The 26,615-nt window shown below is 37.0% G+C and overlaps 1 protein-coding gene across 4 annotated transcripts in view; it reads right to left on the bottom strand.

Moving 5' to 3' along the window:
• LTBP1 (latent transforming growth factor beta binding protein 1) overlaps positions 1–26,615 on the bottom strand; it is a 477,680-nt gene that overhangs the window by 236,411 nt on the left and 214,654 nt on the right. For all 4 annotated transcript variants that reach the window (XM_072634139.1, XM_072634140.1, XM_072634141.1 and 1 more), the window contains 2 exons: positions 2,721–2,945; positions 1,539–1,813 (listed from right to left, as the gene is read on the bottom strand). In XM_072634139.1, the coding sequence (XP_072490240.1) occupies positions 1,539–1,813; positions 2,721–2,945 (500 nt within the window). The remainder of the gene's footprint in view (positions 1–1,538; positions 1,814–2,720; positions 2,946–26,615) is intronic.

Here is a 26,615-nt window from a genome sequence, read left to right as displayed (position 1 = left end):
TTGTCTGATGTCTCAGGCAGGGGAAGGGGAGGGAGAAACAGGAGAATTTGGAACTAAAACTTTTTTTAATGTTAAAAAAATTTTAACATGTAACTGGGGGAAAATATATTTTAAAAAAACAGTAGGCTCTTAATTAGTCAAGTAAGTTGAACTGAATTATAGAGCACTGTTCTCAGTGCAGTAGGAAAAAAATGTTTAATTAAGAAATGTCTATGCTCTCTAGGAGCTCATAATCTAGCAGGAAGTTATGTCATATACACATAACTATAACATAAAATAAGACATAATAAGTGCATTAAAAGAATGCAAACAAAGTTGGATAGAAGGTTCGAGATGGAGATTCACTGCCAAAAATACAGATGAGGAAAGGCTTCTTGGAGGAAGTAGAATGTGAGGTAGGTTTTGAGAGCTGGGTAGGAATTTGAGCATTGGATGGAAGAAGGATATTCTAATCAGAGGGAAACGCCATATGCAAAAATATGGAGGCAGGAAAATACAAAGTGTGTTTGAGAGTCATCTGCTTTTGTGGGAGTATGACTATAGGGAAGAGAGCAATATGAAATAAGGCCAGAAATGTAATAATCACCAAACTGTGCAAGTTTAAAAGTCGGGCAAAAGAGCATGAACAATAGGTAGGCATTACTGAGTGTTTTCTGAAGATCAGATACAGAAGAATTCACAGGGTGACTCCTGATCCCCTCCCTCAATATCAACATTACTAGACCTCTAAGGAGATGAGGGTATCTTTGTTATGGATTTCAGGGAAGTCTCACATTCAGACTAGCCAGGTATGTAGCTTTGAGAATGTATGGCTTTCTCTGAACAGTATCTCTTGACCAAAAGCAGATCTGAGAGGCTGAGTTACAAAGAGTGATCACATATGTAAGTTTGAAGTAAGTTTTCATGAATCAAAGCATCTTTACATTCATGCAAGGTTGAAAAGCATATTGATCATGGATCTTACTCAGTTGTTAAGCTCTTTAGGGACCTCTTCGATACTGTATCCCTCTCTGTGCCCAACACATTACAAGCACTCAATAAATTTCTGCTGAATAAGAATTCAAAAATACTAGCTATTCTATATTTTTGACAAGAGAAGTGACATGCAAAGATCAATACATAAGCAAAATTTGTCTGACTGCTATATAAAAGATGATTTAAGAGAGGAATGGAAATAGAGGGAGAAAAATATGGCAGGAAGCTATTGCAATACATGAAGCTGATAGTAGTGGAAATCAAGAGAAGGAACAGATGTGATAGATGCTGCAGAGACAGAAAAAATAGACCTAGAAACCAAATGAATAAGATACATGTAGCAGGGAGAAGAGTAAAGATAATCCCAATATTTTTACCACAATGGACAGATAAGACTTGAAGGGGTGCCAAAAAAAGGCATAGTGAATGAGTCAAAGGGGGAGCAAGTTTCAGGGAAAGATAACTGGACATGTTGAAGTACTGATGGGACATCCAGGTGAATTTACAGACATGGAGCTCAAAAGACCTACTAAATCTCAGAGAGAATGGCAGCTGTCTCTTACCTGTGATCCAATGGTTTCCTGGAAGCACCTTCCCAGTTGAGTTTTAGCTGCAACAGGATATACATGAGGAATGAGTTGTTGATGAGAGTATGTTGAGTGTATGGTCTGAGTCTTCTGAATGGGGACTCCTTGGTAAGAGATCTGTGATTGGCCTGGTTGACTTTCTTTCACCTTCTGGCCTGTGGAGCCATCAATTCTTGAAACCTGATGTATCTGTACTGAGGCCTCTGGTGGATGTTTCACATGGATATTCACTATATTTGGGGGGAATTTCACTAAAACAAATAGGGATGAAGAGAAAGAAATTCTTAGTAATAGATCATAATAACAAATAATCCCAGCATATTTATTAAGCTAAAGAGTTTGCCTACATTCCATGCACAGCTTTCAAAAGCCATAGCAAAGTTCTTGATGTCAGCAGTCATACAGCTCAAATTTGCAATTACCCTAGAATGCAAACCTTCTCTAAAATAAAAAAGCAACTGCAGAAATGAATTCCAGCTTCTGACAGTAATACTTGAAAAGAAAATTGAAGCCCACAAAAGATATTTTTTAGGATGAGTCTTATATAAACCTATGATGCAAATGTGTGATTCAGCTGTAATTTGTGAGTAGATTACTGCAAAGGATCACAGCAGAGATTACTTATAAAAGTTTCTCATATACATATATATATGAGAAACATATATATATAATATGCATGTATAGATAGTTTCTGCTTTGTTGGTAATTATAATATTTGTCTTTTACCTTCAAAAGAGAAAGTTACAATTTCTCACAGCACAGTATTTTTTTTCTGGTAACTAGTCAATTTCTATTGTGATTCTCATAACATTTTTTAAAGTTGAAAAACTCTATTATCTTAAATTTATAACAAGATCTGAAGTCAGATACTTTGAAACAAAAATTTACTAAAACTCTTACACTCTTATGAAGGGAATTTGTATTTCACACTTGAGAGAGTAACTGTTATTAACGTGGGTTATGTGCATTTAAAAGGAACATCAAGTTTCAAAGGCTGAATTTAGAGGATCTTGGAGAGACCATGACAGTCACCTAATTCAGTCTCCTCCTTTCAGAACAGCAATCTCCCAGTTTTCTCCTGGCTGACATTTCTCACAATGCCCAGAAATGTTAGGGTCACACAAATGGGCTAAGTTCTGTAGGGGAAATAATGTTTACCTTTGACTCCTTGCTGGCCTGTCATAGTCAGAGGAAGGGTATGTGTAGAGTGGACAACGTGTGTTCCTAAGCCTTTGCTTGATTGCTGAGAATGCTGGTAGAGTTTAGGTACATTTGTGCCATGTACTGGGATCTGGCACAGCTTTCCAGTATAATTCGGAGGGCACTGACATTTGTCCCTTGAACTGCACTGACCTCCATTCATACATGGAAGGTGACAAATTACTGAAAAGGAAAATGACAAAATGAAAAGAATAGGTTATTGTATATCAATGTCATACATGACATATCAATATCATGAACAAAATTTAATTTAACACTTGATACTAGTAAAAATCTGAAACAAAGAACTGTCAAAGATAGAAGGAGGCAGAAATAACTTAGAACCTGGGCACAGAGAGAAAGAAGACTTAGTCACACACCTGGACAACCAATAGTATGAGGTAAACCATAATAATTCTCAAATGAATGCCACAGACAGCAATGGTTAAGAAGTGCTGGGGGAATTCAGGGTTGAGACTAAAGTGGGCTGGGTAGTCAAGAAGGGCGTGCAAGTCTCATTGAGGAGGTGAGGCTTGAGTTAGACCTTAAAGAAAAGAAGCTGGAGAAGGGATTGGCGGGGAAAAGAATAGACAAAAATGAAAAGGTGAAGGATGTGCATGGTATGTTATGATAAGTGAAGTTTTTGATCCCATCAACATCACGTTGGGTACAGAGAATGCCAAAGAGAAAGTATTTTACTTTCAAACTGACAGTGGAAAGGACTGTATAATAAGCACAGTGCTTGCTTCTAAAAGCATACTGTTGTTTCTAAAGGCTTTGGGGAACTTGGAAATGAAGAACATTAGAAGTGAGTCCATTATCTGCTGCTTATTGCTTTTGTCTGGAGATCAGTCAAAATCTCCCCCAAGGTTCATTACAACAGGTGCTAATGCAGCACTCTGCCCAAGCCTATCTGGCATATTCTCAGTTTATGGCAATGTAGTATATTAGATGGAGAAACAGAAGACCTGAATTGAAACTCTACCTGTGATACTTAATAGCTTTGTGACCACAGAATAAGTCATTTACTACAGCAAGTCTCCATGTAAGCCTCACTTTCCTCATCTATAAAATGGAAACAATCCCTTCAGTAGTATACTTCACAGGGTTGTCATGAGACACAAATGAGATAATGTACTGAATGTAAAGTGCTTCGCAAACATAAAATGTTAATATGGTAGAGATGCTCTCCATGAAGCTGGTACTTATGCTATAAAAAGAAATGTTAGAGGCAGAAGGAGTCTCCAAAATTATCTAATCCCATCGAGTCATTTATTTTATATATGAGAGAAATGATACTCAGAAATTTCCAATGAGTACTGTAAGGTCAAGCAATCATTCAATTAATAAAAAATTATTTATTGTTTACCATGTACCACTGTTTGGCGTACAAAGTGAATAGTCAGAGGAGACTACAGTCTCTCTCCTAGAACTGTCTCTTGCCACACTATTTTAGTAGGCTTAAGGTATAAACTACACCCAATTCTAGTTAGAACTTGCTGATGAAACTCTCCAGCAAGTCTATTGATGTGCCAAAGTTATAATTCCACCTTGCTTATACTGAGTAGGCTTTGCCGGCTAATTTTAGAGAACCTTTCGGACATTGGTCCATGCTCTCTGATCCTATTGCCCCAGCATTAACATAACATTGCAGGCGCTTTATATGAAAAACCTATATAAACCTAGGCTCCTATAAGCTCTACACCTTCTGCAGACTGGAGAATACATCCCACTATTCATCTATGCCACCACCCCAGCATGTTGACCTGTGCAGATGTGGAGGAAGGGAGACCACCTCTGATTCTATCCCTGACTGAATCGCTGTACCTATACTAGGCTTAGCTGTGATTATGGATAAAACATTCTCACTCATCCTAGGGTCACTGCATGTAACTCCTGAACGCTGTACTAAATTTGTATGACACAAATAAAGGCAAAAAGAGCCCCTGACCTCAATGAGTTCACTTTCTAGTGAAACTGACAGATAATAAGTAGATTAGAATCCTGTTCTCAACTCCCAGTATGGTGTTTTATCCACTTCACCACTCTGATGCCTTTCTCTACTACAATTTTTCTATCAGTGATGTAAGATGCTAATACCTCTCCAAGTCAAGCACTCCCATTTTTAACATAAATATCTGCCAACTGCACAAATATTTGTGAGGTGAAAGGGAGAAGAACACAAGGAGGACACCTAGCTAGAAAAGGGTTGATTTTTTAAAAAACTAGTTAAAGTTTTCTGCAAGGTCAATATGATTCAATAGGGCAATGTGGCAGCCAAAAATGTCAATGCAAGCTTAAGCAGCAATAATGGTTGTCTAACGTTCAGAGCAGGAAAAGATAAACGCTTCTGCTATCATGCTCTGACTCTGTCAGGTAACATCTGGAATACTAAGCTCAGTTCTTCGCAATACATTTTAGAAAAAAATATTGATAAACTACTGAATTTCTGGAGGAAGGCAATCAAAATGGTAATGAAACTGCAACTATGTCACACAAGAACTAAAGAGAACTGTCTTCAAAGGTTTTTGAAGTGCTATCCTCTTCAAGAAGGGTTAGGTTTGCTCTGCTTGAATCTAGAGGGCAAAACTAGGAGCAACAAACAGAAAAAGCAGAGAGGGAAATTTCAGCCTAATATATGGAAAAACTATATAACAATTAGAGCTATACAAGAGTGAAATAGTATACCCTGAGGATAATGAATTAGAGGTCTTTAAGCCAAGGCTGGATTACCATTTTTCCAGGGTATTTGTACAAAGAATCTCTACTTAGGTATGGGTTGGACTGGGCAACCTCTAAATTTCCTTTCAGTTCAGAGATTTTATTATTCTGTTTGGTGTGTGGAATTATGTGAGAGTAGGAGGCTTGAAAGTACAATGGGTAACCATCCATTCAAGTTATTTTATGGACTGTGCAATCTAAAGCAGAGGGATTGGCTAAATCAATTATGCACTGAAATCCTATTATCAAGGCTAAAATAAATCAGCACCTGAGAGAAATCATGATCTAGGAAAAGTAAGAACTTAGAGTGATGTCCCATAGAAGAACCCAAGTTAATGATATTTACCATCAGCTAATTCATTCCTACAATAATAATACCTCCAACTCTGTTGTACTCCATAGCTATCAAGGAATTTTTACCTATGAAATCTCATGTCATCTTCCTAGCATATCCTACAATAGAGGTGTCAAATGGTGGCCCTTGGATTGCATGCACCTGACAACACTGCCAAATGGGGTCCAAACCAAATCAAAATGTAATTGTGAAATACTTATAAATAAATAAAAATGTAATGAAACAGATAATAATATGTGGTATTCTAAATCAATTTGTGAACTACAGGAATCCTTATACATGGCCTCCATTTCTATTTGATTTTGACATCATTGTCCTGTAAGATTGGCAGGACATTTTTATCCCATTTGACAAACAAGGAAACTGAGGCTCAGAATAGTTATGTAAGGTCACACAGCCAGGAAGTTACTTATCTTGATCCTTTTTCTGCTATGCTATACTGCATTACCTAAGATAATATAAGTTCCAAGAAGATGAGGGCTGCTTTGTTTTTGTCTCTTAGCTTTACATTTATAGAATTCCATGCCTCCATTGAATCACAGGTGAAAAATAACAGCCAAGTAATGAGACTAACTTTGTGAAACTTATAGAAATTGATTTCCTTAATCTGTACTCCTAACACTCCTATGATTCTCTTTTATCTTCACCACACCCCCAATCTAGATGTTATCATCTCTTTGAAAAGAAAAAAAATAACCTGCCCACAGTCACAGCAAGTGAGCAACGGATATTAGTGTAGAATATCTGAAACAGTGTTTGTTTTAGAGTCAGGTGCCCTGAGTTCAAATCCAAGTTCTCCCACTTATGACCTGTTTGACTTTAGGCAAATCACTTCAACAATTTTAGTATACTTCCTAAGAAAGTTTGCGTAGGCAAATGTGAGGAATAACTACGTAGGGAAAAGACCATGAAAAAATTAGAGGAGGAGAGGGAATGTGAGATGAGCTGGAGAGATAGAAGAGGATTGGGGAAAATAGTGGGAATCTTGGCTGACCAAGATAGGAAATAATTGTAGTCATCCTAGGCAAAATAGTCTTCCAATCTATCCTCTGAGAGTGGATTGTGCTATTCTACAATCAATAAACAAAATATTAAGGAGAAGAACAGTTTCCAAAACATATAAGTTCCAAATGTCAAGTAGACATTTTGAAAAATGATTAGGTCTGCCTAACTTCATAAATCCTTTTGCAAATGTTCACATCAGTTAATCACCGATGAGCAAAAAAAGCAAACTTGGCCAAATAATAAAAAATAAAGTCAAAAATGTCAGTCATTCTATGGAAGTGTTTGTAAAATATTTTTGTCATGTTATCTGGTTTGAGATAAATATTTGTTTAGTCACAAAAACTTAAGTAAATTTTTTTTCCAAATTTGAACTATTTGCCCCTGAAAGTTTAATTCTCTGATGAATTTCTAATATTTTACCAGTACTTGTGTAAATGGTACCTTCCACAGTAATGTGTAAAATTCTGCCTACAGTCACAAGTAATATTGAAAAGAATACACAAAAAATAACTAAAATGATCAAGCAGATGGAAAGCTTCCACAAGTACAGATGAAGAAGATCATTAGAACAGGGCTGGCTGAGCAGAATTCAGAGCCAGGAAGGAAAGTGTCATCAGGATTATAGGCAAGTAGGTCAGTCTGGGTCATGACAGCAAAATAAGATTAGGCAAGATTCAAGGTCAGATAAATCCAGACTCAACAAGGTTTCCAGCAGGCAGAGAAAACAAAGTGAGTTGGTCATTTTACTAGACAAAATGGTGCTTATGCTTCTAGAAAGATAATCCCAACTAAACGAGAAAAAGAAAGGGCTGAAGGAGTTGTTATTTCCCCAAGGTTTTGCTTCTGGTCTTTATTCAGGCAGCTGATGGGCTCTGTGTAACCTACTATACATAGAGCACTCTATCAGTACATGTGAAAGCAATAAATAAATAAATAAGCAAACGACCTAAAGATAATTCCAGTGACCTCTATGTCTTTCTGGTCATAAAACAAAATATTTCTGCTTGAATTACTTTAACCAGTAAAATTCACGATTTAAAAATATTTGTGAATAAGAAATGAAATAAAATATCTCCCTTCCTATTCCAATGGTTTCAAAAGCTGAAATTATGATATTTCATCAAGATTTAGCATGTCTTTCTAACTACACAGGGAGCCTTTTTTATGTGGCTGGTACCTCTCTTCAAGAAGAAGATCCTTTTGAAATCAAAGAAAAGAAAAGTAGCATCACTATCCACCCACAGACTTGAACTATTTAACCATGGATAGTCTACCATTTCAAAGATCCATGTCACTCTAAAAACACAGCAAAGTTTGAGTAAAAATGTTTTTTTTTTATGAAATCAAGCAGTGAGAGAGAAATATATGGGAGGAGAAAGGGAGAAATGGAATGGGGCAAATTATCTCTCATAAAAGAGGCAAGCAAAAGACTTATTAGTAGAGGGATAAAGAGGGCAGGTGAGAGAAAAACATGAAGTCTACTCTCATCACATTCCACTAAAGGAAAGAATAAAATGCACACTCATTTTGGTATGAAAACCTATCTTACAATACAGGAAGGTGGGGGACAAGGGGATAAACAGGGTGGGGGGGACAATGGAAGGGAGGGCATGGGGAGGAGGGTACAATTTGAGGTCGACACTCACAGGGAGGGACAGGATCAAAAGAGAGAACAGAAGTAATTGGAAGCAGGATTGGATGGAGGGAAATATAGTTAGTCTTATATAACACGACTATTATGGAAGTCATTTGCAAAACTACACAGATTTGGCCGATCTTGAATTGCTTGCCTTCCAAAGGGAGGGGGAGGGGAGGGAGGGAGGAAAAGAAGTTGCAACTCAAAGTTTTAGGAACAACTGTCAAGTACTGTTCTTGCTACTAGGAAACAAGAAATACAGGTAAAGGGGTATAGAAAGTTATTTGGCCCAACAGGACAGAGGAGAGGATGGAGACAAGGGCAGAGAGGAATAATGGAGAAGAGAGCGGAGTGGAGATGGGGGCAATTAGAATGCTCAGTGTTTTAGGGTGGGGGGAGGGGACAAGGGGGGAGAAAATTTGGAGCCCAAAATTCTGTGAAAATGAATGTTAACCACACTCAGAGAAAGAAATATGGAAGTCACTCACAAAATGTAGCAGATCATGTTTGTGTATGTGTATGTGTTTGTGTATCATGTTCTGATTTGTTATATGATTTCTTTCATTTATTTTAGTCTGACTACATAGCATGACTATAGTGAAAATATACTTAATAGGAAAGTATATGTAGAATCTATACAGAATTGTATGCAGTCGTGGGGAGGGAGGGGGGTAGTGGGGGGTAGGTGGGGGGGATAAAATCTCAATTGTATGGCAGTGATTGTTAAACATTAAAAAATAAAAAAATGAATGTTAAAAGTGAAATAAAAAAAAAATGTGTTTTTTTTCCTGGAAAATATAATAGAAAAAAATAACAACAGATCATTTAAGGCAAATTCCAGCCCCTTGTGGTGGACTGCTTATGAGGATCATGACAACACATACTTTTTAGAACCCTCAACAAGATAACCTGGCAAAGAAATTGCACCAAGAACACATAACTCTGGCAGGAAAGCAGGGTAACGTGGTTAGTGTAACATTTTGCTGAATCTCTCCTGTTTCCCTATACTATGTTCTATAGCGTCACCTGGGAGCTACTGCAAACAATCAGTGGTATGTGAGCCTCAGGACTGTTATTTCAAAAAGGGCAATTTTGAGACAACTACTCAAAGGAGCTCATGGCACTTCTATAAAAGGTCAATGTTAGAAAAAGAATCTGGGGCTCCACTGCTGAAAGAACAACAAGGAGGGAGTTTTAAAGATGTCCAGACATTCAGTTCCATAATTCACTCCTGGGCTAGAAAATTAACTCAGAGCAATTGTGATCAGTGTGAAGGCTGATTCATTATCACATTTACCCATGCAGGTTGGAACTCAGAGTAGCTGGTGAGATGCTAAAAGTGTATACCAACCATGAGTGAGGTAGACCTTTTGGAAATGTGTCTCTCTAAAATTACTTACACTCAGATTATTGTTTGTCATATTTTCTTAGCTACAGACCCCAAAGCAAGCTCCGAGAATGTATGGGAGCTTCCTCTAGCTTACTGGCCACCTTCACCAACTCACTTTCTATGCCAGCAGTCAGACCATTTCAAGTTATTGTGGCTGAAGAAAAGGAAAAAAAAAGATTCTTGTCTGCAGGAAAACCTACATCTGTCATTTCATGGAATGGAGAAACACATGATTTTGATTTGAGCAGCTACTTAAACTTTCCAACTTGTCTCTAATTAGAAGAATAATGTTCCATCAAAGGCCTTCTGCATTTCTGTTGGGACTTGCTGGGGTGAGAATTTTTTAAAGTTAAAATTCTACCTTGTGTTTCTCCATCTAGAATACATGTGGACTCTCTGCAGTGACATCATTTAAGAGACTTTTTAGAGCTTCTGAATAACAAATATATTACGTTATAATAAAAAACAGTAAAGTACGACATACTTTTAAAAGCTATGATATCCTAAAAAAGAGCTTTTTTCTTTTAAAAGTTGGTAAGAATAAACTAAAAATAGAATTTTGGGTAGGGATTGGAGAGAATATATTGAGAGAAAGGCTGATAGAGTGGAAAGCAAAGTGAACTTTGAGTCCAGAAGACCCAGGCTTGAAATTCTTCTTAGATTAACTGTATGACAATAGGCTAAATCCCTCTGGATTTAAAAATCTCGCAATTTTCTTTCCTATGTGATAGAGTTTTTGTGAGGATCAAGGATTTTCAAACCTAAAAGTAATATGTAAATATGAGTGATTATTAGTTATTATTATACTATTATATAGAAACTGTTCACAGGCATAACCTCATAATCATCCTTGCCTCTTCTTTTTCCTTGTCCCCCAATCTATCCAATCAGCTGTTAAGTATGATAGTCCACTGGAGGTACAAATTCTACCTCGGGCACTTACTAGTACTGTGATCAAGGACTAGCCTATTAACCTCTCAGTTCCTCAATTCCCTCATCTGTAAAATGGGGGTACAAAAACTTACATAGCAGCAGTTAAGCCCTATGGAACGCGCATTTGGATGGGCCAATAGGAGTCAACCTAAGGAGCATGTACTGGAGCTCTTCTAGTAATTTCTGAGAAGGCATGTGGCTTAACATCAAAGGAATTTGGTGCTTTGAAACAATGCTCTTATTGGCCACTAAATATGTAGAGCTGTTGAGTCAGTAGACCCTAAAAAGGGAGTGACTGTACTCCCCATCTCATTTTCTTGGACACTTCTGTGAGGCAAGTTGCTCTCCTTTCTTCAGTTTCCCTGAAGAGGTAGGAGAGACGTCTGTGCCCTTCTCATCACTCTAGCTGCATGACACCTGCAAGTACATGGCAACTAAAGCATTTGTTCTACTCAGGTAATCCTGAACTTGGCTTTGGAGCTACTTCTTCTGATTTGTTTATTTCCTGAGTATGGATGACTGAGGTTCAAAAATTGATATTATGAGTTTCAGAGGAAACTTTGTGACTTTGAGAGGCTTGGAGATGCTGGGTCCTCAGCTGATGTCAGCCATAATTCAGAAGGCCCTACAAACTACCCAAGGACTCCTTTGGAGAAGACAACCACAGAAAGGAAGATGAGCCAACCCCTGGCTGGGCTCTCCAGAAGACATAGTCTTGAAAGTAATTGTTTAGATACAGCAGAATTGAGATGAAATGCAAAATGCCTCTTCAGTAGTGTCATAAATGCTTCATGTTTGGAAGAATTCAACAGCAATGATGTCACAACTACTTGGTGAAGTTTTTCTGCCAATACAGCCTGGTGGGTTTTTTCTGCATTAAGTATGTCTTTTGTGCATAAGAAATAAATAGCTGTCCTCTACCTGATCTACATTTTACATCAAATCTCTTTCTAGTTCCCCATTTGAGAAGATGCAAGCTATGAGCTAAACCTAAGATCTAAGTGTTTTCCTGCCCTGGACCTCCAGGATGAAAATGTAAAGGATGAAAGAGTATGAAAAAGAGAACCTGACCCACCTGTTTAAAGGTCAAGCTATCCCAGGACTACACCATGTCTACCCATAAGAGCTGAGAAGGATCCTTGGTGAAGAGGAGGAATGTGAGGCCCTCACATCCCTTGAGATCAGCAGTAGTTCTTACTGTTACACCTTTTTTACCTATTTTCCAGGACTTTTATAAGGAATGAGCTTTATAAGCCATAAAGCACTACATACACTGTTCAGTCACTTTTCAGTTGTATCTGACTCTTCATGACCTCATTTGGGGATTTCCTGGCAAAGATACTGGAATGGTTTTCCATTTTCTCCTCCAGTTCCTTTTTATAGATGAGGAAATTGAGGCAAACAGGGTCACGTGATTTCTCCAGGGTCAGAGCTCATAAGTGTTTGAGGACAGATTTGAACTCGGGAAGATGAGTCTTTTTGTCTCCAAGCCTGGCACTCTATCCACTATACAACTTAGCTGACCAGACTATATGAATATGAGTTCTTATGTTTATACCTCCAAAGAGTCTGTGTGTCATAGAGGATCTATGAAGTCAAAACTATTTTCATAATAATATTAAGATGTTTTAATTTCTAATACAGTAAATGTCAATAGCTATAACCCACATAAACAAAAAGTCTTTAAGGGGACCTCAATAAATTTTGGGAGTATAAAACTAAAAAGTTTGAGAACCACTGGTGCAAAGGGAAAAACGTCAGTCTCAAAGTCTGGAATATCTGGGTTCGACTCATACCTCTGACACACACTGACTGTGTGACCCTGCGCAAGTCAATTAATTTCTCAGGCAAGTCTTTAAGCCTCTAAATTTCAGAGAAGGTGCCCACCTGTTTCTTCACCCAAAAGTTCCCTAAACTAATGAAATAATAAGTCCAGTCACTGTTTACTTACATGCCCAGGGCCTTTGTTTAGACCTAAGTGTGCCACTCTCACTCAGCTAATAGTTCTTCCTGTCTTTAGTTTCTCCCCTTTTTAATTCATCTTCCACACTGCTGCCAAATATATTTTCCTAAGAGAGCAATCTGACTATGTCATTCCCTTTAGTAAAGTCCTCTATTAGTTTCCTATTATATTTAGTGGAAAATATAAGCTCCTTAACTTGAATTTAAGAGTCTCTAAAACTTGACTCCAATCTACTTTCCCAGCCTTATTTCATATTATTTCTGTTCAAAACTACATTCTAGCCCACTTTTCCACAAGAATCACATCTTGCCATAGGATCTGACTGTACAGTAAGCACAAAAGACAAAAATCTCCCTTAAATCTTCCACGCAGACTAGTAACTCTGTAGTCAGAAAGAAGGCAGGGACTCTGAAGGCAGTCTATACTAGAGGGTAGATCATTCTGAGATGGCTGCTACAAAAACATTTAGTTGAAATTTAATTTTTTTCGTAACACTCCACTAAACCATTTTTCACCACACAAATGAGAACCAAGACTTCTATTCAAATAAAAGAAAACAAAAACAGGTAAATATGGAAGGAAAATTGCTAGTTAGTGGAAACTAATGTCTTTGAAAGGGTTTCATGCTAAGTGATCAAAGGACATGAATGAACAGTTCTCAAAGGAAGAGTTGCAAAGTATTAACAACCATAGGGAAGAGTGTTCAGAATCAGTAATGTTAAGAGAAATGCAAATCAAAACAACTTTGAGGTTCATCTCTCAGCAGAAAAATTGGGCAAAGACATCAAAATGGTGGAATCAATCAATGGTGGAAAGACTGTAAAAAGACAGGCATATTAGTGTACTTCTGTGCTAGTGGAACTATTAATGAATCGCACTATTCTGTAAAAGACTTTGGAATTATACTAAAAGAGTGAAAAAAGTCCACGTTCTTTGATTCAGAGATGCCACTGTTAGATGTATACCCCAAAGGGATAAAAATGTAAACAAAAGTCCTACATACTCTAAAAAATTTATAAATCACTTCCTTGTAGTAGTAATGAACTGGAAAAAGAAAATGTCCATTGAATAGAGAAATGGTGAAACAGACTCTGCTACATGAATGAGAGAGAATATTATTCCACTATAAGAAACAATGAATATAAATAATACAGGGAGACACAGAAGGACATATGAACTGATGGAAAATGAAGCAGAATCAGGTAAATAACATATATAATGACTATAACAAAAGAAATGAAAAGAACCACAAAAAATGACATTGAATGCTATATAATTATAATGATCAAGTTTGACTCCAAAGAAAATACATCAGAATGTACCTCCCTCCTTTTCCTGAAGTTGGGAAGGACCTTGGATAAGGAATACTGCATAAATTGTTAAAATTAATTGAAGTGTAGGTTAGTTATGCTGAATTCATTTTTTCTCATTTTTATTGTTTATTATGAAAGATGAGAGTTCTCTAAGTTGGAAGGAAGAATACACCAAAAAATTAAGGTGATGTCAAAAACAGAGAAATTTTCAAAATAAAGTAAAAAGTTTCACACATAATTGTGATCATATTAGAGACTGGCTATATCTCTACGTAACTGTTTCTTCTTTCTTCTCTTCTATGAGGCAAGAAAGTACAAAAGGAAGTCAAAAAGAACACAGAAGAGATGCAGAGCCAGCCAGGAATGCCAAGAAGGTGAGCTAAGGCCATCCCCTTCATTAGTTCTACCTGACTAAGTGGAATAAATGGACTACCTGTGGGTAAGATAAAGAGGAGATTCTTGAACTATCTTTAGCACAGAGAGATGCTCCTCTCTCAGAGGCAGGAAGGAAATGAGACTGTTTTTCTATGAGGCAAGAAAGGATAAAAGGAGGTCAAAAAGAACACAAAAAAAGACCATATACCTGGCTAGGAATGCTAAGAATTCCAACTAAGGCTGTCTATCTTATTAATTCTATCTGCCTAAGTATAAACTATCTGTGGGTATGATAAAGAAGAAATTCTGGAATTACTCTTAGTACAGAGAGATGTTCCTACTCTCAGAATAGCAAAACTAAGATTCACATCTCTTGTCTCACACTCATTCTCCAGCACATAACTGAGTGCAACAATGATCAATTCTGCTTAGACTATTTAATTTTTTTCTTCTTTTTTTGGTGAAGTATATATAATTAAATTCAAGTCAATAAGATATATATATATATGCATATATATGGTTCGAGCATACTAGCTATTCCATAAAGTTGATGCTGCATTTCTCATCTCCATGCATTTACACAAACTGACCCACATGTCTAGTATGCACCCCCTTCTCAACTCTATTGGTCTTTTATCTTTCTCCTAGACTCAGTTGAGATACTAACTCTTCCTTGAGGTTTTCCCTCATATCCTCAGTCTCAAACATTCTCTCCCTCCTTAGATTACCTTGTATTGTAATTATACATCTAGATATTACTCATTGGTTGTCTTGATTCACAGGCCAGTTCACTATTGCTAGGATGTGTTGATTCAATATCTATTATATAAAAATACCAAAACAATTATAGTGACAAAGATGACAGCAAAAAAAGGAGTTAGACCAGATGACCTGAAAGGCCATCATAAGTTCTAGACCTAGGATCTATCATTTCAGATCTTGCATAACATAGAAGCTAGAGCCTTAAAGTAATGGGCTAATAGAGGAAAGATGGGGAAAATGACCAGCGCTATCAAGAGAATAATGATAGAGGAGGAAGACAAAGTGACTAAAGCCAATGTCACAAAAGCATGAATTTCTATCAACAACCTCTTTTCATTTACCTGAGGACCATTAGCATGCATTAGTGTCATGGAGCAAAAGAAATCTAGAGCTGAAAGGGAGCTCAGTGAGCACCCACCATTTTATAAGTCAAGACCCAAGGACCAGAAAAGGATCATAACTTGCGTCAGGTCTCAGAGCTAGAACTAGAAACCCAGTCTCCTTACCCCAAATCAATTGCTCTCTTCATGGTACCATGCATCCTACCATAACCTCACTCCAATTATAATCTCCCACCAGGCAACTGCCTACCATGACAACAGCTGAAGTATTCAAGGCAGACATACCCAGGGTGAAAGTTCAATTGTCCTTTCTAATTATTATCCTCCATTCCCAGATGACTTCTTCTCAGTCAAGAAGTTAAAATACCAAGACTGTTCCCTGTCTAGTCAACTCAAAGTGAAGCTAGCTTTCCTGTTATTGGGATTATAATCCTGGTTTGTTATCTTTATATAGTTTTCATGAAGATGTCTGGTGAATTTAAGAGCACTAGTGAAATGGGTACAGTCATAAAAATGGCACCCATGGCACTGTCCAATGTAATAAAACATTCCAAATTTTAATATGCACAGGGAAAACCTATGAGATTAGCATTAGTTCCTTCATTATTACCAGACAGTTATTAAATCATGTTAATTTCACTTGAATCAGTAAAATTTACTGGAACTAAAGATAAAGAAACAGATATATTATAGACACAGAGTATTAATCTATGACTTTCTAAGGTCATTCAAAGTCAGCTGGAATTATGAAATTTCATGAGAAAATCTATAATGTCTTACTCATTTAGCCTAAACAACCTGATGCATAAAGTTTAGGCCATAAAAAAGCCAGTTTCTTCCTCAGCGCTCCATATAAACATATACATATACTCCAGATTCAATGAACATACATACATACATATGTATGTATGTATCTTCATTGTTCATATGTTCATATATATGTATATTTATATATATGTTCATTGAATCTGGAGCATTCCATCAACTCAAGACAATATGTATCAAAATTGACTTCCTGAGGATAATTATCCTGTAATCCTCAGAACTGACCAAGAATATGTTTCTAATTAACTCTCTTGGGACATAGCACACAGTTAGTCTAAACTAACTTTTGAAACATCCAAGGAAATGTGCTGTACTCAATGACTGGAATAAAACAATTCGGGGGGGCAGTTTCAGAACTTGATATGAATCAGAGACATAGATGAAATGGCAATTAAAACTATTATCATTAATCAGGAATAGAAAAGTTCCTAAATCTTCCTGGCAACCTTCCTAAATAAACCAAATATCACCAGGGAAATTACTCTGGGATATTAAGTAGAATTAGGAAAAGTTTCTCCCTGTATTCCTTCTGTTTCTCTTTCTCCATTCCTTTTATGGCCTGTCAGCCACTAAAGTTCAGGCAGCTATATAAGGATATTACTCAGAATGAATGCACACCAGACAATTTCTTTCTGATAAAAAATTGAAGTATTTTCATCAACTATAAACATTTCCCTGGATTAAACAAAAATTACTTAAGGGTTTTTTGTTTTGTTTTTGCTTTTGCTTCTGAGTATCATAATCTAGCCCCATTAAAAAAATCTAGAGTAAAGTATCTGTATCTTTCCTTAAAATTAGGGAAATCTACCAAATCAATTTGTCCCCAAAGTAGAAGAATTTATAATTGCTCTGACTCTTATCAGTGAGATTAGAATATATTTCTTTATGGCTTCATTGGATTTTGAGATTGAAAGGACTTTAAAGATCATTCAGACTAACACCATCTCTTGCCCAAATCCACACAAGTAATGACCAGTGGAGCTGGAACTCAGGCCTCTTACTCCAGATCCAGTTCTCTTTGCAAGAAGCCACATTTGCTTCTTTTTGTTTTGTGTTAACTTTTTCTTTTTCAATTTGAGTTAGTTTTCTCCCTCTCTCCTCTACCAAACTAGAGAAGAGAAGAAAAACAAAACCCTTGCAACAAATATGCATAGTTAAGCAAAACAAAATCCTACATTAGCTTTGTCCAAAAATGTACATTCCATTTGGGAACTTGAGTCCATCACTTCTTTCTCTGGAGGTAGATGGCATACTTCACTGGTTCCCTAGAACTGTCAGTAGTCATTTTACTCATCAGAGTTTTTAAGTCTTTATAAACTGTTTGTCTCTACATGCTGCTACTGCATAAATTATTCTGCATCAGTTCATACGTGTCCTTCCAGGTTTCTCTGAAACTGTCCCTTTTATCATTTCTTATGTTGCAATAATATTCTATTACACTTGTTGGGTTATTTTCAGTCATGTCCAACTCTTCATGACCTCATTTAGGGTAGTCTTCATAAAGATACTGGAGTGGTTTGCCATTTCCTTCCCCAGCCCATTTTACAAATGAGGGAACTGAGGCAAACAGAGTTAAGTGACTTGCCTAGGGTCACATATGTAGTAAATGTCTGAGGTCAAATTTGAACTCAGAAAGAGGGGTCTTCCTGACTTCAGATGCAGCATTCTATCCATTGGGCCACCTAGCGGCCCTTCTATTATATTTATCCATCATAATTTGTTAGGCCATTCTCTAATAGACATCCCTCAGATTTTTAGATGACTTTTTACTATCCAAGTTGCTTCCTAAATTGCACTAGCAGCCTGGAAAGTTAATGGGTACATTTAATGTAGGTAAAGCCATTGACTTTCATTAAGTATTACAAACTATGAGATACTACAATTATTATCCTAACATCAGTACAAGCAACTGACTGAAAAGCCTAGTTCCATCACAGGTATTCTTTCACTTGTGAAGAACTACCTTGTCAATACCTACACCCAAGGGACTTTAAGGCTTTTTGGATATATTATCTACATTATACATAACATCTTCAGTAGTTGCAATTTTTTAAAGAGAGACATGCAGGATTTGGTACAGTTTCTTGCAATTAATACATTTCAGCATAGTTTGCCTCAGTTTATCTTAATATGCATGAGTTAAGCACTTATGATGCACAAGGCTATGCAGGAGCAGGGGACACAAAGACAAAAATATTAAGAAGTTCCAGCTCCCCAAGTAGCTTCACATTTGATCCTGCATATGGGAGTAGTGACAATATAATATATACACACATAAGTTAATGCAAAGTAATTTCAAGTCACTAGCAACTGGAGGGGATCAGGAGGGAACACGAGCTGGGATGCAAAGGTAGAAGTCGAGGTGAGGAAAGAACATCCCAGACATGGGGAAAAATCTGCAGAGAGATGGAGGTGGGAGAAGAAATGCAGATGGAGGAGAATTAGCAGGCCTATGTAACTGGGATGGAGAGTGAATGGAAAGGCATAATATGAAATGACTAGAATGATAGGTGGATTCAATGCCAGGAAAAAGATTTCATATTTTAACCTAGAGGCAATTGGGAGCTCGAGAACATTTTAATTTTAACTAGAGGAATGATGTGGTCAGTTCTCGGTTTTAAGAATATTAAGTTGGAAGCTATATAGAAAAGGGCAGAGATAATAGAGGCACAGTGACTAATAAAAATTAGCCTTAGAGTTCAACCTCTGATATATATGTCAAGTCATTTAACCACAGTGATCCAGGCTGCATTCTAACGTTATATGTTGCAGACTGATTGCTAATTGCCCTACTAGGGGAGACTCCTCGCCCAGAATTCCAGATCATATACACAGAGGACAAATGAAAGAGGGAAGAGACTGAAAACAAAACAAAACCAGAGAGGGTAAAGAGTAGGGAAGGAGTATGGAGGAAGGAGTTATTATGCTAGTCTAAGCTTTTAAGTCATTTTGAATATATTATAAGCTCCCCTGCATATACATATATATATATATTAAAACTTAAAAGATGCACTAAACTTTGGGGACAAACTGTATTATTGGAACAACTCTGCAACTAAGCAAGCACTAGAGTGATGGATTTGAAATCAGAGGCTCTAGGCTACAGTCCTGACTCTGCCACTTTACCACATAAATGAATGAGTTCCATCATTTTGCCCAGCTCTCTGTTTCCTCATCTCTAAAGAAGAATTGAGGGAGCTGAGCTAGATGATCTCTAAGGCCCCTTCCTGTTCAAAATCTATGATCTAATGAAACCTGTTATGTGACAAGAAAGTCAATGCTTTTCTCTAGACCTCAGTTTCATCATCTGAAAAAGGGATGGAACTTAGATTATCTCTACTATATTCTCTTTCAGATCTGAAATTCTCTGTCATTTATTCTATGTAATTTTCTTATGAAACACTAATTATAAAATTTGAAATACTATTACAATATTCAAAATATTAATAGAAGCTAAAGTCTCCAACCTTCTGCTAAGAGGATGAGTATCACAGACCCACAAGGAGAAGTCATTCCCAGGTTTATGGTAGTTAGGAGAATTAATCATCACAGCCACTATGTCACCCCACCATCCAACACATGTGCATTTACATACACACACAGCCAATTTAGTAATTTCTTTTTCAATGCAATTATACAAATTATGTTCTGATCCTTTGGACCTGGGTTAGGAGGGTCAATCAGAACAACATTATGCCACTTACAAGTCACAAAATAAAATCTTAAAAGTGAAGGTATAGACAACATAGTTATTAAACAATCTCCAATATTGTTTTGCATATTTTTCCCACTATAATCTCCTAAAATTTCAGTTTTGCTAAACTTTTTAGTCACAAGACTAAAACCCTTAACAAATCTATTTATGCATCCAAATCAATTATTTGTCAATGTTTGTACCTTTTCTAGAATCTGGACTCACTGGCTTCTTTCCATTAGTAAGCATTACTTAAGTTTGGTAAACCTCCCTAGCTCTTGGTAGCTAAAAGAGGCCCTCTCCATTCATCTCTTCTATTATGTTCTTGAATTGAATAGGATTACCAGCCATTATCTGGAATCATCTCTAGACCCATTTCATCTGGATCTGGCCCCTACCTACAAAAAGCAATCTTAAACTGTGCTTTAATTAGTCCCTCTGAAATATCTCTACAAGTTCAATTTGGGCACTGATTTATGTCATTCTTTCCTCAAAAAACCAATGGACTCTAATGAAAATCTGCCATTAACTCTTTTCTGTTATTATAAAGCTTCTAAAATAGCCAAAGGGGAAAGGCTAGACATATATGTATAAAGTTATGGCTTATTCATAATCCCTATGAGTGATTTATGCTTAGACCTTCCAGCTGCTGGAAAGAAGATTAACAGCTAAAGCAATCTAAGGTCAGAGTAACAACTGTAGAGTGTATAGATGTTGTCAGTTTAGTACATATTAGGAACACACAAATATACATTTAAGAAAAAGATCAAAATCTCTGCCTTCATTCTAAAGGTGATATAGATAGTTGAAAAAGAGAAAAACAGAGATAGGTAAACTATTTCAATTAACAATCATCTATATGTATTGTGAATATATTTTTAATGGAAATGATATATTTTTGATGGAATGAGAATCTCTATCCCATCCATTAGTAGACCTATGTGGCCTGCTTACATCAATTGGAAGCCTGAGTCACATTAGTCTATGTCACATAGAAGGGGTGGGGCAGGAAGAGGGGGAGATGGAACAGAGCTGAGAGTTAAAAAGCAATCAGAGCTGGGAAAGGCAGCTGGCTAGCATGAGTGAGAGAGCTTGTTTGTGATTTTGTTTAAGGGAGCTGGTTTGTGGGACGCCTAACAGAGGGAAGGCTTGGGTATGGTGTTGCCCTCTGCATTGTTATTGTGTATAGATTTCTTTGTTACTATGATGGATTTGGCTTTATGGTGTCTGAATAAATGTTTTGGTTCGGTCTTCCACGTGGAGAGTCAGTTGTATTTTGCAATTCAGAATTGCGCTGACATATTCATGGCTGCCATAGGTACTATGAAAATCATACTGGTGCTACGCTATATCACAACAATGACCATTTAGATATTCCTCATTTAAACAACAACTATAAAGTGATATACTGAAAATTTAACAATTAACTCTTACAAGCTGGTATAAATTGGCTTCTGTACACTCCTGCAGAGAAGGAAGCCAAGTTTCATTAGGGAAAGTGGCAATAAGATCCCAATATGAAATGTCAATGGAAAAAAGTCAGAAAAAGAACAACGCACTGCCCCACACTGTTCTGGAGAGGCATTAAGGGAAAGGGAACAGTTTAGTCTTTGTATGTAATTCATCATTTACTAATGGCAAAAAATGCTAACTAGTATTCTAAAACCACTAAAAATTAACTTGAGATATCTGAAGTTGATCACAATCATCAAGGCTACCTGATGGTTATTAATGCTATTTGAACTTAGCTGACTCAAATCAGTCTTCAATATTTACTGATTTCTCAGTAGGATCAAAGTATTTGAACACAGATTCTAGAGTCAAAGGACTTGTATTCAAATCCCTTCTCTGATACTACTACATAGTGAGCCTCCCTGGGCCTCTGTTTCCTCACCTGTAAAATGAGAGATTTGGATGAGAAGGCCTTTGACATCCCATCCAGCTATAGATCTGTGGTCCCATAATTTTACTATACATAATGTGGGAGGTGAGGGAAGAGTGAAAGGAAGGAGTCAAGACATGTGATTGTATTTGTGTTGAGAATTCCCACTGCAGAAAGTCCTCCTACCTTTGATGCAGATCAGGAAACCACCTGTAGTCTCAGCTAATTACCAGGGGGCAATGAGAAGTTAGGAGAAGTTAGGTGACTTTTTCATAGTCACACAGCTAGCTATAGTCTATTCACTATGAGAGATGAAAAAGAGTAATTTATAATCTAAATGGAAATATAGAAAATAAAACTATGCAAAAAAAAAATTTAAGTTGAAAGATTCAATTATAAATATTTGTTGATTTCAGCAGATAGCTAGAATACTCATATGAATCTGTATTTCAGCTTGTAACATGCAAAAACAGTCTTTCACAAATACCTAATGTGTGTGTGTTCATCCTTCATTGCCGAAGAAGACCATGCCATCAGAGAAATAATGACATGACTTGCATTTGACTTTGTTTTGAGTGAGGGAGGGTTGTGTAGGTCACCAGCCTCACTTCTCCTCCAGAGTCATCTGAATCCATCATTCATCAGGATGACTGGAGATGACCCAAGATGAGGCAACTGGGGTTAAGTGACTTGCCTAAGGTCACACAGCTAGTGAGTGTCAAGTGTCTGAGGTGAGATTTGAACTCAGGTCAGCCTGACTCCTGCACTAGTGCACTACCCACTGTACCACCTAGCTGCCCCCACCTAATGTGTTTAGCATTGTGGGAAACACAAAGGCAATATAAAAGTTGGTGCCTGGCTGCAAGGGGCATACCTACATTTAATGTACTTATTTCAGCTAGGAAAATCTATCAAAACGCAAATTAAACTGAGGCTATTATAAACCTTTAAGATGGAACCTCACTTGAAAAAGAAAAAGAGCAGGAATAGACCCTAAAGAAATTAAGACCATCATAAAAACAGAGGAATTTTACTGGTCTATGCAAAGACTAGTCATTCAGCTTTTTGGGAGTATAAGTAAAGAACATTGTTTAAAATAATCAATATACTTGCATGGGAGACTTATTAGTCTCAACCTCATGACCAAGTTGGTCATTATTTTAAGATTCTTAGTCAGAATTGAATCTCAGACTTCTGTGTACTCATCTAATATTAGGATTCATAAACAACCAACCCCTTATCTCAGCACCTAATGGACTAAAGAATTAAGCTGCAAAGACAAAAGTAATATATCTTCATTCAAAAAGTTTATATTTTAGTGGAGGAAACAACACATACATATACAGATATGTAAACATTGTATATAAAATTAATATAAGGCAACTTTGGGAGGGAATACGCTTGCGGCTGGGGAAGGGTTGTGGGGAGGGGGAAAAGTGAGAAAGTCTTCATCTAGAAGGTGGCAATTGAGCTGAGACATGAAAGAAACCAGAGATTCTGAGAGGTAGAGATGAGAAGGAGGTATATTCCAGGTATGGGGACTGCCTAAGCAAAGGCACAGAGATGGGAAATGGTGTTTCTGCCACACAGGAGGAATAGTGATTAAGCCAACATATCTGGATTACAGAGTAGCTGGATGGGGTAAAGACCAGGTGGTAGAGACATTTAAATCCCAATGGAGTTAAAATTTTATCCAACAGACACTGAATAGAGAGAATAATATAATAAGACCTCAGTATAGGGGAAAATTAATTGGGCAACCGGGTGAAGGATAGTTTGGAGTGATGACAGGCTTGAGACAAGCAGACCAAATATAAAGCTATTTCAAAAACCAAGGTGAGAAGTGATCAAAGCTTGAAGTAGGGTGGTGGCTGGGTGAGTGGAAAGGAAGGGAAATATGTGAGAATATATTGGAGAAAGAAACAAGAATTAGCAATTGATTGGACAGATGAAGGTGAATGAGAATGAGGAATCAGCAATGACGCTGAGATTATGGACATACTTCTTTTAATTAAATGATACACTTTCATATCAAGTGCTAATAGGTTTCCTCTCTGTCTTTGTGAAATTTGACATTTTTTTCAGTTTAACATTTTTATCCAATGTGCGGACCTGATATGTTGCACTCCTTTCACAACATTTCCTCAGAAAACACATTCACTCATTCGGTCATCACACATTCATTAAGAGACTGCGACCTACAATTAAATAACTCTGTTAGAGACTGGGTAAGATACAAAGGTAAACAAAAGATAGCCCTTGCCTTCAAGGAGCTCATGATCCTCTGCAGAGATGAGGTACTACACAGAGTAATACAAACCAGAATGTGATAAATGTGTAAATGCAAAACAGAGGTTTGGGAGTGTAAGTGAGGGCAAGGATACTAGCATCTGGAGGGGTCAGGAAGGTCTCTGTGTGGTATCTGAGCTTGTTCTTCAAGAATGGGTATTATTTCAAGAGAAGGGATTATGTGAGGGGGAAGTAAAAGAAAGAGGAAACTACTGGAATAAGAAACATCATGAGGTAGGAAAATAACAAGTTATTCACTTTGAATGGAGCACAGACTATGCTAAATAAGGTAGGATTTGTCTGAAAGGGTAGTATGAAGCCAGATTGTGGAAAGCCTTGAATAAAAGACTAATAAATTTTCATTTTATTTGTGATAGGGGGCAAGTGAATGTTTTTGAACAAGAATAGGCCATGATAAAAGCGACACAATTCTATGTGTGGAGGGTAGGAGGGTAGATTAAAATGGAGACAAGTTGAGAAGCGAGAAGATCAGTTAATTCATCAATCAATCAACAAGCATTATTAAGAGCCTACTATGTGCCAGGTACTGTGCTAGATTTTGGGTTTTAAAAAGATGAAACTGAAATAGCCACAGATCTTGATTAATGAGTTTATGCTTTATGTAATGAGAAATGTTGAAGCACAACTTCTATAAGTATACTCTCAAATACTCAAATGGATCTGTAATCCCATTCATCTGTAATCTTAATAAAGCAGATTACAACTCATCTGTGATTACCTATCCTGTGTAAGTTTGGTCCATTTCCTTCCATAATCACCACAGGAAGGCTAGCCAGTTCTTTGAAGTACTTTCCTCACCTTCCAAAGACAATCGGACCCACTATTCTTCTTTTGCTGTTCAACTTTAGGCCCAATTCATCCAACTGTACTATCTGTCTCATGTATACTTAATGACGAACAAGCTCCTTAGATTTTCCATCCAAATTTATGTCATAATCTGGGCAACAGGCATTCTTCATGTGCTTGTCCTTTTTTATAGTGACTGTCAGACCAAATTCTTTTGAGTGATTACAGGGCTTGTTACAAAATGCATAATAACCTGCAAGCAAGAATATCTGGAGAACCTCATCTGACCCTAACCTATATGAATGTTTATAGCAGTCATATGCAAATCAACAGCATTCACAATGAAAATATTAGTAGGAAACAAGCAGGTATCCCCAAGTTATGGTCAGCAAGGGATCATACCTTTATTCCTCAATTTACTGAAGCAAGTTAGAAAAATATAATTTTTTTCTCATTGTTTCTTGATTAAAAAAAAAAAGCACTAGATTCAGTAGAACAAAACAGTGCCTTTTCAACCAGGTGTCTTCTACAAGAAAATAATTTAAGATTCACTAAAAATATAACAATAGAAACATCAAAGTATAAAACTTATTTGTGTTCATTATTTATCACTGTGATTAGAGATGCAAAATAAATACAAAATAATTATGGGGTTGTTTTTGTTTATCAGGCAGTAGGTCCAGATGAGAGAGAATAAGAGGTTGATCTAAGGTAGAAGCAGTGGGAATAATGATAAGGAGAGAAAAATCATAGATTCCATAAATAGATTAATGTGGTCTGCATTTGATAATATGCAGACTGGATGTGGGAACAAGAAAGAAACAAAGATTACAGTCGTGGGTCACTGTGGGGATGATAATACCACTGACAGAAATAAGAAAGTAATAACTTCAGTGTGGGAGGGGGAAGTACATGTAGAAGGAGACAAGAGAATTAGGATCCTGGGAAAGAAAGAGGTTTTTTCCTTTAAGGTCTCTTTAGAACTCCAATCTAGAATACAGTTAAATTTCTTCCTTAGAAGAAATGTTACATACATTAAAACAAAATTTATACACATCTCTGTTCAGAAGAGAAGTATGACTACTTTTAAATACTTTCTTATTCATCCATAGAAAGAACAAGAAAGAGAAGAAAAAGGAAAGAAAAGAAAAAAGGACTCTGCATCTGGCAATGGATGAGGGTAGATACCTTTAAAGGAAATTCTGCAGGAATGCAGACTGCAAATAAAGCCAAAGAGAAAGGTCATTTTTGTGGTGTCAACCCAGTATTGTGCTGGTGGGGGCAACTGCTTTTTGTCAGCTCTAGCTTAACTTAACTGCTGATTATTGTGGCTGCTGGACAGGCTGGATTTTCACTTTGTTCCAAGCACTCCAGGTTCTCAGGGACTATTATCATTAATTTAAATGAAGTCTAGAGAGACTTATTTTCTTCCTTATTCATAACATAAAACCCCTGAGTGCCAGCAGGCAGTCACACTTTATAAGGAACACCTAGGACCCATGCAGGACATAAGAGCGTGCCGAGAAAAGGGCAGCAGCTGCTACTGCTCCTCGTCTTCCACT

This window comes from Notamacropus eugenii, chromosome 1, assembly GCF_028372415.1.
Source record: "Notamacropus eugenii isolate mMacEug1 chromosome 1, mMacEug1.pri_v2, whole genome shotgun sequence".
NCBI lineage: Eukaryota > Metazoa > Chordata > Mammalia > Diprotodontia > Macropodidae > Notamacropus > Notamacropus eugenii.
The sequence above is the reverse complement of the archived record's forward strand: the minus strand, read 5'-3'. Positions and strand labels throughout refer to the sequence as shown.